This window comes from Triplophysa dalaica, chromosome 20 (assembly GCF_015846415.1).
Source record: "Triplophysa dalaica isolate WHDGS20190420 chromosome 20, ASM1584641v1, whole genome shotgun sequence".
Lineage (NCBI taxonomy): Eukaryota > Metazoa > Chordata > Actinopteri > Cypriniformes > Nemacheilidae > Triplophysa > Triplophysa dalaica.
In genome coordinates, this window is record NC_079561.1 from 8,863,781 (window position 1) to 8,878,037 (window position 14,257).

Genomic DNA, 14,257 nt, shown 5'->3' on the forward strand with positions numbered 1-14,257 from the left:
CCATGTTTCCTCCCGTCCATCTATAGATTCAAAGCCCGATTTCTTGTTGAAAGAGCGGTACTGAACCCATCTCGTTTAATCCAAAAGCAGATATGACTATTTTTGTTTAACACTTTCCAATACACTAAAAAAATAGTGCTATAAGAGTGGTTCTTGGCTCGTAATCATAGGTTATCCACTTTTAGTGCTATACAGAATCAAGACATTCAGGAAAAGACCGTAACAGATATTCAAGGAGATCTAGAACATACTTTTAAAAGAAAGTAGACTGATACAAGATCAAATTTTATGATAGCTATCTAACACGTTCTGCCTAGCTGCTGCTGTTATGTCCCATTTGGATCTTAAAAGCATCCTTCTGTATCTAAAGACAGAATAAGATTCTGATTAAATATTTTTTTTTAGGTATTGTTGATTTTATAGATATAGGGATAGTTCACCCAAAAATAAGAATTCTGTCATTATTTATTCACCTCATGTCCGTCAAAATCTGTTTATGACTCACATAGCTTGTTATATTCTCTAAAGTCTTTGGGTTTTTTGAATGGGGTTTTGGTAAATTGCCTGAAATAACGTCAGTGGTTAACAAAACTGCTAAATATGTTCACGTTTGAATCTATGACATAAAACACACCAGTTAAAACCCGCTTGTGATTTTGTAAACCATTATTGTGTCTTGGAAACGGCGGTAGCTAACCAGCTGCTTAACGTGACTGTACATCCTTTGGCAGGTCCGTTAAGACGTCATTGGACATATAAATCTCACAAATTGTGCAACATGGGGACAAATCTCTATAAAAAATGTTGGGGATTACATACCAGGGAACACATTGTTAATAAAAAAAGGCTTGGTGGTGGTGATGTTAATATCGAGTGACATAGTCACATAGTGTCCGTTTATAGCCTCATGTTAGCTTTTTACTTGTGCGGATTGTATTAAGGCTTCAAAAATAGCAGATCTTGTTTTAATCTGTAAAGATGATCTTGATAAAACAAAACCTGTAAACATCATGAACATTTGTTAATCACAGATCTTATATTTTTAAATCTAAAAGTCTATGGGAAAAATGTATAGGCTTCCGGTCTAGGGAACCAGTGCAGCGCCAACTTCCGGGTTAGCCTACGTCATCTCTGAGGTACTCTCTGGGGGTCAATGTTGTTTGATTACCAACATTCTTCAAAATACCTGCTTTTGTGTTCTGCAGAAGAATGACAGACATACAGGTTTGAAACTAAAAGATATAAATGATGAACATTTTTCAATTTAACTTATTTTGCTGTTGCTTGCAACAGACCATATTGACCATGTAGTAGGTCTTGTGTACAGCGCTATGACAAAATGACAGCAGATGACAAGTTGTGTATAGTGTGAGCTATGTTAATTATTTTGTATTTATAATTTTATAATGCTTGGTTATTTTATTTCTTGCTAACCGTTAGGACTTTTAAGAAGCATGAAGTCTACGCAAAATTTTATAGATCAAGACCTAGGAGTCGCTTTCTAGCAACTGTCACGTATTATGTTTATTGGTCTAGTAAAGGTCATTTTTCCTCATTTATGATGTAACTGATCTCTTTTATTGTGACATTCCTGTTTCCGTAAATTAATAATCTCTGTTCCTCTCTTATCGCTGCGAACATCTTCCACCAACTTGGAATGTCAATGTTAACTGAGCCTCATGTTTGACAAAAGGAATGTTTGTGGAACTTGAAGGGGGGAGGAATGAAATGTCTTTCTGTATTGGTATTTCCGTCTCGCATTTTTAGCCATTTTTTTTTTTGTCATACATTCGAAGTTAATGCAACACACAGATGTTTAAATGGCAGTCATCGGATGCTGATACATGCAGTTACATGCAGTCATTTCAGTCAGCGGTCACCTACACAGGCAGGGCAGCGGGTACAGGGTACCCATGTTTGTTTTGGCAATATGATAATATTTCCATGAGTGCTGCCAATGAGAATGATAAAGCCTGAGAAATCCCTGTGAGTTTTAAACTCATCCGGCGTTAAAGCCCTCGAAAGTCACATCAGCTTGGGTATAAAGTAAGGGTTAGACCGGCTGTTGGAAGCTTATCAACTCAATACTTAATAAGACAAAGTAAGCTCTTGACCAATGTGCCATTCATGACAAATGGGCAATTCCAGCGTTATGGACGTGACAGAAAAATGCTCAGAGAATGAATTTGTAACGATTTTATTGAACCATATATTTATATTTTACTGAACCCTTGTTGTTAGTCAAAACATAAAAAATGTAATTCGATGAAAAAAAAAAGAGAAATTATAGTTGTGACAAAAAAAGGGACGCGTTTTTTGGGAGACAATAAACTTTGTAGGATTTCTGTAAAATAAAATGCACAATCCTGAACCCGAAGAGAAGGGATGCCTCTTTATAGAACATAAAATAGTTACTTTATATTAAGTGTTATGGTTGTGACAATCCTGAAGATCTCTCTTTCTTGACTGTGAAAAATCATGCACTAAAAATAAGAATTTGAAACAAATTTGAAGAGAGGGTATTTGAACCACCAAATATTAATACCTGTGCTGTAACATAGTAAAAATCGCTGGTAAAAACTTTAAGGTTTACATTTTCATGACACTGCCCAAAAGTGAAATTAAAGAGAAAAGAAAATCTTTATTTTTGCGTCCATCCAATGGAAGTCAATGGGGTCCAATGTTGTATGGATACTGGCATTCTTCAAAATATCTTCTTTTGTATTATGCAAAAGAAATACTCATATTCAGGTTTTGAATTGTGAACTATCCCTTTAAGGAGCCAAAGAAGAATCACAGTTTTGTGTTTAAAACGAAATAGTATTAAGCAACCGGACGTATACTAAAAGCAACTTGCATTTGACAACTTGCAAAAACCAAAACCAGATGGAGAAGGGAGTCAAAGTTAGAGTAAATGCTATTTAAAGAGACAGTTGATCATATTACCATTTTAGGCTATTCATACTTGGCATCATTTCAAACCGGTATGACTTTCTTTCTCCTGCAGAACACAAAAGAAGACAATTTGAAGAATATTGGTAACCAAACAATGGCGGTGCCCAACCCATTCACTGTACGGGCTCACAACCAATTCAAGTCAATGGGTACAACTGTTGTTGACAGAATTACATTTTTGGGGGAAAATTATCCTTAAAGAATCCTGTGTCAGTAAAACTTGTGACCCTGGGTTGATGTCTTGTGTTGTTTATACCACTGTTCAAAGCACATTTGTATGTGAAGTGCTGGCATAGTATCAAAGTCCTTTTGGAGGTCACAGCAAATCTCTTGGAAAGCTGCGAACGAATAACAACACAATTGTCTTTATTAATATAATCATATCTTCTTTTTAAAATATTTATTTGAATAATGGTAATGATCTGGCCTGGGTTAATGAGGGACCGCAAGTCCATCCCAACCACAACCTGAAAAGGCCGCACTGCCATTGGCACCCAAGAGTCGAGGAGAGGTTACACAGTTATGGCTACAAACAAACAAACGGACCAGAAAACTACAAACATGCTTTTTAAAACATAACTCGGTTTATTTTAATACAAAATATAATGCTAATGTCAATAAATAAGTGTCCGTAGAAGTCCATGAGTCTGATCTGCTGTATAACGGCTCTGTGCTGTAATATGATACTACGAGAGAATCTCACAGAGCAACCGGAGAGAATGTAAATAAATGTGAGTTTACAGTGTGTGAACTTGAGGCTGGCATGTGATATGCACAGTTGTTAAAACAAAAAAGTAATTTCTTAAAAATAGGAAATTCTGACAATTTGGTTGTGTGGTGATGCAGAATAAACACGTAATACAGATGATGGAAACACGCATCAGTCATCGACACAGACTCATCTTGCATTCACACGCTTGCACAACTATTCTTTAGATATTTTGAGACTGTTAGAAGGCTACTGTAGATTCATTTGGCACCTTAAAGAAATCAATGTAAACATGAGCAGCTCTAGGTCAGAGTCTCTCCAATCCAATAAATGTTTGTAAAAGTCCCAACTGTCCTGTCTAGCCCTGTTCACTTGAAAGAAGGGATGAATATGCTGTAAGGGGAACACTGTGTTTATTGCACGATAATGATGCAACATGTTAAAACGAATATTTTGCGTGCTATCAGTGTATACAGTTTTGTTGCTTATAACTGAAGCGTTCGGATTTGATGTGATGCATCCGCTCTGAAAAGCGATCTGCAAAGGAATCAGAAGCCTTTCATATTCAATTCAAGTTGGAAATTTGAGGCAACATGACTCCTTAACCATGTGACTACTGCTGCATTCGAGACACCTAGGATTCAGGATATTTCCCACCTCAACCCGGAAATAATTTCTGTAACGGCGCTGTTTTAATGTTAATAAATACTTGTAATATGACATTTTGTAGTAGGCTAATGTAGTAATATTTAATGTTATTAAACTCCTCGTGAACCGGAAGTTGTGATGGTTTTTATTTCATTTTTTGGCGCATTTCCAAGTAAAATAGAATTTCGAATGGGAAGAATAGTGGGCGTGGCTTGTGTTTTTACACTATGATTTGATTGGATGTATAAAACAGCCATTGCACTTTGTCACTAGAGGGCGGAAGTGCATTTTTAGATTTTAACTGAAGATTATGAAGGCACACGAATTTAAAAAGAGGATGAGCAACTTTGATGATCTATTTACAATAAATGCTGCAATATTTCATGAAAAAAAAGGAATTGTAATTTTTGATTTCATTGGGACTTTAAATACTTGTTTCTAAATCCAGACGTTACTTCTTTGTGATGGGAAATATCCAAAATATGTGTCTCTCGGAATTAGAGAGGTGAAAATTGCACACAAACGGCCTCTGATGTCGTGTTCACCAGTGGGAGTGTTCATGTGCAACTTTTAACTAGTAAACTTGTATTTACGATAATTCAGAGAGGAATGCAAAGTTACATTTATGCAAATGAGCAGTGACAACCAATTGGAGTGCAGACGGTGGTGATAATGTTATTTTGGGTCACCAAATAGAACTCATAACACTTAAGCTGGGATAGAAGAAAACATTTGCTTTAGTTTGCTTTCAGTGTGAACGCAAAGTGCACATGCCACGTGAAACACTGAGAGGTTCACCAGCACAAACAACAAACTGCAAATCAGACGTGTGCTGCCAAAGGCCCCAGTGAAACGGATTTCTCTATGCAATTGTCTTGTATGAAAATTCACATTTAATCACACAAACATACACACACACTCAGAAATCCATCTGGCTTAAGTTAGACTGGTCACATCATGTTGGACAATAAGAGCAATAGGCTACTAAATATATGTTCATGTATATATATATTCAAATACACATGTATATTACACAAATAATTCAAAAATGTACATTTTCATGCGCAACTACTGAAACCAAAAGAAAAAATAATGGCATCAGTTTTTTTTTGGTAATGCAGTACATGAAGTTCCTCTACACTGTGTTTGACAACATTGCCAAATACCTAAATCGTATAAATTCTCATGGTTGGTAAATTCTGTCTTTAAAACTTGCTTGATTGAATATAGTTTGTATATCTTACTGTAAGAATATATTTACAAAGAAGCGCATCCTGAAAGTACCAGGACGTACCAGGCGTGGATGATTTGATCTATTTCAATGTGAAATGACAGTTCTGACGTTGTTTGAGAATTGTCTCAAGTACTGGTCTCAGATCAGTTTGGACTGGTCAAACCACCACTAAGGATCAACGCTAAGGGAAAATAAAAACCTCCAGTGGATGTGGACATGCGATTCAACACACATACTACTCACAAATCAATGTTCTGAACAGTGCTGAGAAAAGACAGCAGGCCCTTTCAAACCCAAGATGATGGTTATAACTTTAAACAAATGATTAAATGAGATATCATTTTAAAGATACAGATGAATGCTACAGTGGTGATCAATTTCAGAGCGATTTTTAAGGCTAATAAACTAAAAAAAATCTATTTAAATGGACCAAACTGCAGAGCACAAGCTTTATGATCAGCCATTGGTGTATGTAGTTACTTTTCTTGGTATGAACGTGGCTTAACTCTAATACAATTATTTGATCATTGATTGATAATTGTGGATCCACTGGCACAGAACAGATTGATTTTAGATTCACATTATGAAATGCTTAACAAAACAAATAGTCAAGCAGATCTCACAATATTAACATCATTCCAATCATCTGATATCCCTCAGTATATTCTATACATGATGTATTATGTTAAAGTTACTGTAAGACTGAAATTATTTTATCTGAGCATTACACTTATATCATTTTAAATAATTCAACATACTTCTTTTTATCCTGTTTAATCTTTGTTTTACAGCACCTCTTCTATTCTTTGTAATAGTGGCCATTGTGTTTTGTTGTGTATGATTTTTGCTTTAAGTGTAAACAACTGATTTGGTCTTGTTAAAGGGATAAATATTGTTGAAATGATTGTGTATTAGAATGTTTTGCGCATTTTCATTTAATTCTGTAGTTACAGATCACTACCATAGATGCATAAACCTGTTACGGTGCTGTGATGCCCCTTGACTTAAACTCAGATTCTCCTGTGTTTCCGAGACTTACTTTATTAAGTCAGTTCACCCAAAAATAAAGATTCTGTCGTCATTTACTGCCCCCTTGAGTTGTTCAAAATCTGCATGTTCCAATGCTTGTAACATCCAATAGTTCTGGGCCACCACTGACTACAATAGTATGAAAACATTAAATAGTAGTCAAAAGTGCCCCAGAACGGTGAAGTATCAAATTTTGTTTTCAACAGAACGAAGAAATGTATAAAGCAATTTTTCCTACTATGGTAGTCAATGGTGGCCAAGAACTATTTGGTAAAAGCATTCTTCCAAATATCTTTTTCTGTGTTAACCAGAACAAATACATTTTTACAGATTTGGAACAACTTTTTGGGGGTGAACTGTCCCTTAAAATCTATGGCTGATGCCGTACACCTTGTAACACTAACATTATGCATTGTTAATGTATTGTTAAATGGCGCATTACTTTCAATAGTAGCCTAAAACCATATTAAATAGCTTTCGGCTATAGGTTAACATTAACCAATAGCTCACATCGAACAGGAAGGACATAAAAGAGGAGGAGCAAGGTATTACATTTAGATGAAACATTACAAAGACGAGCATTTCTTTGGAATAACCTGAACTGATGAAATTTGCACAATGAATCCAGCAATGTAAAGGAAAAAATGTAGGGCGCATTTGTCTTTTAGTATGAAGAAAAGCCAAGAACACTGAGAAGATCAAGTGAAACAGAGACTGAGAGAAAGGGGTCCGTGTAATACGCTCTATGGCAGTACCTCACACTACCTACAGGAGGTGCCGAAGAAACTCACACCATACAACTTCACACAAACACATGCGAACATACAGTGAGAGACAGATACAGCTCTATTGAGCACTCAGGACTAAGAGCTTGCTCAGTATGTTGCATCTTTTGCAGATCGTCTTTAATATATGTACAAGAAAAAAACAAATCACAGTTTAACAAAATAAATAACATAAAAAATACTCTTTTAAATGTGAGTGACCAGTCTAATTAAGACCCTGGCATTCTCTCATCTCTCATGTTTTTTACATTTCTAAAATTGGTGGACCTTCTTTTTTTGTTTATATCAGCTTGACAGGCCCACACAGAAACTGTGCAGAAAGCTTTGCAGATATCTAAACAATAAGCGTCTTTCGAGTACACATCCACCCCCGATATTCCTTTCTTAAATATTTCGAGTAACTGAACCTGAATTTTCTCCCAAAATCAGCACAGATCATGTGAAAAAATTGGCAGATTACATCTGAGCCTGTAAATTATTTAGCATTCTTAATATCCTGTATATATATTTATTTGTACCTCTTTATTCAGCACTATGCACTTATTACGATCCACCAGCCAATCACACCTCAGCTCCTCGCTTCGAATGCCAATCGGAACACGGAGACAGTAGACGGGTCAGTGAAGTGAAGGCTGAGGAGAGAGAAACTGACTGGTCAGGCCACTCCAGTGTATGTTATTGCAGAGGCCCTTTCAGCTCTCATCAGCCAGAGATGTCCGAAGATGACAAAAAGACTTAACTTGTACACATGTGCACACATAACAGAAACAAAAAGTCAGAAGATGGCTGCGAAAATCAGTAGTGGATGCTGATGTTGCTGCTGCCACATAGGTGGAGTGATGGAACAGGAACGGAGAGCTTACAAAACTGCATTTTCAACCCTGTGTTCCAGTTTGAGTCTGTGCAGGTTAAGAAGAAATGGCGAAAAAAACGAGGGGTTCCCTCAAAAATGGCAACACTGACCAAAAAAAACTAAAGAAAAAATTAAAATCCAACCATGACGACACAAAAATGTACTTTATCCTCAAGTGGTTGTGCAATGGAGAGTAATGGGTTAGGTGGAGAGTGAGAGGGTTTCTATGACTCGGACGAAGAGCGTGACCCTCCCTGCACCAGTGATCTGTAGACGGAGGAGTTGAGGAATCGTGGGTAGGAGTCTCTGTGCATGAGCGTGTAGATCTGCAGCTGTGCGTCTTCAAATATGTGAGGGGTCGGTTCCTGCATCTTCCTGTTGATCACTTCCCTCACTCGAGAGTCCAGACTCACCTTCAAGACAGAGAGAGTGGTGTCAGTCAGGATACGTGACAGTCAGGATACTGAGCTAAATACCTTTTTATTCTACATATTAGTATGTTATGGCAATATAATATTGACTCATCTGGCTTGCTCACTGGGAGACTACTGTCATATATTATGACTCGTGCTGACTCTTAACATCGTGTCTACACCGGACGCAAAGAGACTCAACAAACGGCTTGTTCTTAATGGGTTTGTTGTGTCTGTCGCATCTAGCGTGGACAAAATAAAAAATTATAATGGGTTTTAATGCTCTCTATTGTCTTTTATCGTGACGTGCTGCCTCCGGTGTAGACACTGTATAATTAAAACCTATGAAATCCATATTATTTTTCCAAAATTCTGTTATCTTTCTGAATTCTGTGTTTTACATTTTTCCATATCTATTTATATGGCCAAATGTCCAAATAATATAAACCAGTAATATAATCCATTACAATTTTAAATTTCTTGAACTTTTTTAACGGTCTACTAAAATCTAAGTAGCGTGTTATAAATAATTTTACAGGCACATTTATTACTACATTTTTACTACTATATTTAATATTAAGCAAATATATATTATAGACCACTTCACAAGATGTAAACACTGGTCCAGACTGGTTTGCATTTAAAAAATGTTAAGTCTTAAATATATTTGTTTTATGTTTTGATTTTGTTTAAACGTTTGTGTGAAACTGGAAGTTCTTCAGACCTGCGTTGAACCAACGTAATAATAATGTTATCCGAAGTGGTCTATACTACAGATTTTTTCATGTGGGCGAGTCACGATTTGTCCAAACTTACTAGACTTTTATTTTGACGCCACAAACACATTTGAGTTTCATTGTGTGTTTGACAATAGCCCAAAAAATATTAATGATGTTATTAAATATATTGAGTGTATTATTTAGATATTATTGAACAGTTTGCATATTTTTATTATAGTCTTGTATTTCTAAAAATATATATATTTCCCCCCTTTTCCTCTACTTGTACATCAAGTCCTAAACAGAGGTTACACCATACTGGGAGATTTTAACCATCACATATGAAATAACATGTAAAGAAACTTTTATAACATGTTATAATACCTTGAGTGGTTTGTAACACATTCAATATATCCGTTTTAGCGATTCTAAAGCAATAATCAGACTAATCAGGTAAATTATTTTCAATATATTTTTGCAGTTTTTAAACTGGATGATGTAGTTGTAATTTAACCCAGGCATACAAATTTAATCAAAGTAGGGAATTCTTTTATAATCTCAAAAGGGCCTAAGGACGCACCTCTTTGGGTGAGAGAATAGAGATGTAGTCTTCGTAGATCAAGCGCGCCTTCTCCTCGATGCAGCTCTTGTTCATCTCTTTCTTCAGGTCTTCACAGGCCAGCCAGAAGAGCATGTTCTCCTCGCTGTACTCTGTCTGCAGAAACTCGCGGAACTTGTTCCGTCCCGCCGGGTTCTTCATCAGCTTATCAAAAGACTGCGACCACTGTTTGATCTCTTCTACGGTTGGTTTGGTGCTGCAAGAAGAAAAACTCACTTTAAGCAACTTCTGAACAATATCCTCCACGCTGACTTAATAAATCGATGATATCGAGACAACCCAAAATGATTTCAATGATGTCAGTACATGTAATTGTGTGTGTGAATCTCACCAAGTTTCACATGGAAAGGGCTCCAGCTTGGTCTCTTGGGCTTTCCTCCGCCCCCGCCTGTCATCTTCACTCCTAACAGTGAGACTAGAAGGTGGTGAAATGGCATTGAGAAATAACAGAACAAAACTACACAACTTACACAAACACAACACGTCATTTATGTGAGCCCACGATAGAGTTACTCAGATTTCAGACTTCTGTCTGAGAGATCTATCTGGGATCATTATTTGTTCCTGGTACACAATGTGAAAGCGGCATCCCCCTTTTGTGTATGAGGAAACCTGTAGCTTAACTGGTAAATGCTACACAATGGCAAGGTCATAGGCTTGAGTTTCAGTGAAAACACAAACAAAATGTATTACTTGTCTGCATCATCAATTGTAGGGTGCTTAAGAGTTTCTGCTGAGGAAAGAAATTAATGTAAATGCACTGAAAACCTCACTGTAAATCCATACTTGAAGCAGGTCTGCATAAAGACTGTGTGTGTGTGTGTGTGAAAAGTGTGAATATGGCTCCTGTTTTGTCTAGGGCCTCTGGTACAATGAGAGCAATCTTAAGCACATTTACTCTCTTGACACACAGCAGACTTGAATTTCACTCATCCAGAAGAGTACACACATGGCAAACATCCATTAACACAGTATGGACTGTATACATACTGATTCACTTGTAGTCACATACAAAATATAAAAAAGTGCCATTCATAACACACACGTTTTTAGCCAAACGTGTAGTAAAACTTCAAGTTTTAAGTGATAACTGTTGAAAGTTGTATAGTGATACAAGTGACTGTATGGTGATATAGTGACTGTAGTTGTGGTTGCCTGACCCTAGTGGATCATGTCCACAGTTAAAAAAATTATATTATCGGTTACTAAAATTCTTCAAAATATCTTCTTTTGTGTTCTGTAGAAGAAAGAAAGTCATACAGGTTTGAAATGACATGATGATGCGTAAATAATGAGGAATTTTCATTTTGGGGTGAACTATCTCTTTAAGTGTCCACTTTTTGGGGCCACTGCAGGTTCTCCCAAGTGGGGGAGCAGACATGACTGGAATTTGGATTGTACCATGTGTAGACAGAGACAGGTGAGGGTGTGGGTCGTACCATGAGCAGCTACAGCAGCAGCACCAGCAGAAGCAGCAGGTGTTGGGTTTCTGTGTGGGGGAGGGATGCTGGGCGCGGCTGGGGGACGTCTCGCTCCGCGCCATCGGAGACTCGCGGTCTGCCGAGATAGGGCCTGTGTACTGATACACATTAAAGTAAATACACAAACTTATGTGTGCACACACCAATTAACACAAGAAATCTTCTAATTTCGTGCAATGCATGTTGTCGTGATGTTGTAATTCGTTCAACTAAACAACCTTACTTGGTCATAATCTAAACATTAGGCTTTCCACATTCAATCAAACTTCCAATCTTACGCTTAAAGGCTCAGTGTGAGTTTTTTGCAGTATTGACCGTAAACGCACCAGAGCATTAGCGCGATGTGGAGTGGTGTGACTCAATATTTCGCTCAATGACTGTGCACTCAAGACCAAGCAAACGCTCCGCTCACATTACACTCACGCTCACCGGTAAACCAAATTCCGCTCAGATCCTGCTCTTACATAGAATGTGTCTGGTAAGCCTAATTGTTTTCAGTTTATAATAAACTTCTTGAAAAAAAATTCTCAGTTTAAGTAGTAAGTTGAAAAAGAGCAGTTATGTTTCAATCCGACATTCTGTGACATTACAGACAATATTTTTTGTATTATTGTATTTAAAGAGTGCGAAAATAACTGTATAATAACTGATAATATATATTTATGTGAACATATAGCTGGCATGGTGCAACATTCAAAATAAATGCACAAAAGATTAAATGCACTATGAACACCTTTATTATTACTTGGATTATTAAAAAAAACAGGCTCTAAAGAAAAATAGACCAAAACAAGGGAAAGTGCGGTGTTAAAACATCAAACCTCAAACGTTACAGCATTTTAGAATGCACTTTTAGAAACTTTGACAAAGTAGCTGTGTCCTCGAAGGCCTCCATAGATCACACGAAAACGTGACAACATCTTAGTTCTGCGTCAGCCACCGTAGTGCTTCGAAAGGGAGGGGTGGAGTGAGCCATTGATTGCAATTCACAACCTCACCGCTAGATGCCACTAAATTTCATACAGTGGACCTGATTTAACTCTCCTCTCCCATGTGCCCTTCTCAATTCTGAAGTTATTTTTCATTTGCTAAAAGGCCTTAGCCATAATCCTTTTCCAATTACATTTGGACCAGCTGTTAATAACAGAGACACTGTCTCGCTACATTTACCCAACATCTCCAATTCTATCACAATAGAGCCACAAACATGTGTGTGTTTTGTTTAAAAACAAGTTTACAGTGCAGCGATTTTCATAATCGTAGACAAGATTGTAGTGAAATATACAAATACACAACAGTTATAGTCTCCCAAATGTCCACAGCCTCTGGACAAAAACAACAACAAAACCCTGGTTGTCTCCAAACAGGAACGATATGAGGGAGAAAAAGCTGTTTGCTGAGGAAACTCAAGCAACAGGAAGTGTGCACGAGACTGAAGAGGAACTGCCCTTTAACACCCAAAGATGCCAGCACAATGTGGTTAACTGTGAGTCGATATGGAAGAATTTGGGAATGTAAAGCGTTATGAGGTCGGCTTGCCTTTTTATGCACGAAAAATGTGGATCAATACTTATTTTATTAAATGAAATGAACAATAAGCTTATAAATGAATCATACTTAATATATCATAATAAATATGCTATCAATTAAATATGTAATTTAATCAGTATTTGTTTTGGCCCTTCCAGTTCAGGGTCTGTTGAAGTTCAACAAAATCAAACCTCAGGAGTGACATAAAGTCATGACAGCATGACAAGACAATTGAAAACTGTGATAAAAATCCAGGTTATCACATAAAAGATTATTTTCCTAAATACATGTACAAAAACTGCTGTTGGATTGCTTAAATGGGAACATGAACTTGTTTGCTTTGCCATGTGATTGAGGTCTGAAGAAACACAGAGCATCTTTTCTGTAATTTTGATCTGTTTCTACAGTTTTCATATTTTGTTTTGCAAATACATGCAAATAGAAACAATATTTGAATAGAAATTTGGTAGAAATATTTTTTGTTTTTGTACGTTTTGTTTGTTTTATTTACATATTATATGATATAATCCTAATACAGGTTTACAGTCAACACAACAATTCATTTGTTTTTCAAGTTCTCTCTCAAAATAAATGCCCAAATATATAACTTTAAATAAATACACATATTCAAAACAAGCTCCAGCAAAAGTTGTCTCCTAAAGGCATCATATTAGGAACATATAAGTGTTATGAATGATAAAACTAGCTACTAAGAAAACCAAGTGATTTACTAAAAGGAATAACTTTATTAGATTATTCGCCAAATGTAACAGCATCTCACAAACTCACTTATGAGCTGTTTGATGTGTAATGTCAAGAGCTTTCTACAATCAACAAGCTCAGATCAAAGTGTGCTGCTACAAAGAGCACTTCAGAGTAAAAGCTATTCACCACTTTGACAAGGAGTGAGTTTACATGCACAGTCTTACTCCGATTATGCTTAATAAGCTGATAACAAGTAAGGTCATGTAAACGCGTAAAACGGTTTTCTTTTATCGGGAAAAGCTCATAAACGGCATAAGAGGTAGCTCGGCAGAGGTCGTTTTTTTGCCCAATACTGCCCATATGCAGATAATGCGGACATGAGAAGAGATATATAAATACAGCTTCTGACCTATTTCCCGTTGCATTAAAGGAGAGTTGTACGAAAACAATCTTTTAGCCAATCAGCAGTAAGGTGCACAGTGCACAGGATGGAAATTAATTGAGCCGAGCGCTGACGAAAGCAAAAAGTGTGTTTTGGTGTTTTGAACATCAACAACAGCTATTAGAAATCGGACAA

The 14,257-nt window shown here is 36.7% G+C and overlaps 1 protein-coding gene across 4 annotated transcripts in view; it reads right to left on the bottom strand.

Moving 5' to 3' along the window:
* Positions 1 to 2,181: 2,181 nt before the first annotated feature.
* The window catches only part of rgs19 (regulator of G protein signaling 19), a 38,185-nt gene continuing 26,109 nt past the window's right edge, over positions 2,182 to 14,257 (bottom strand). For 3 of the 4 annotated variants that reach the window (XM_056733456.1, XM_056733453.1, XM_056733455.1), the window contains 4 exons: positions 11,404 to 11,543; positions 10,296 to 10,379; positions 9,926 to 10,160; positions 2,182 to 8,626 (listed from right to left, as the gene is read on the bottom strand). In XM_056733456.1, coding sequence (XP_056589434.1) covers positions 8,438 to 8,626; positions 9,926 to 10,160; positions 10,296 to 10,379; positions 11,404 to 11,543 — 648 coding nt within the window. In that variant the 3' untranslated portion in view covers positions 2,182 to 8,437. The remainder of the gene's footprint in view (positions 8,627 to 9,925; positions 10,161 to 10,295; positions 10,380 to 11,403; positions 11,544 to 14,257) is intronic. The other variant, XM_056733454.1, reaches the window with a different exon arrangement.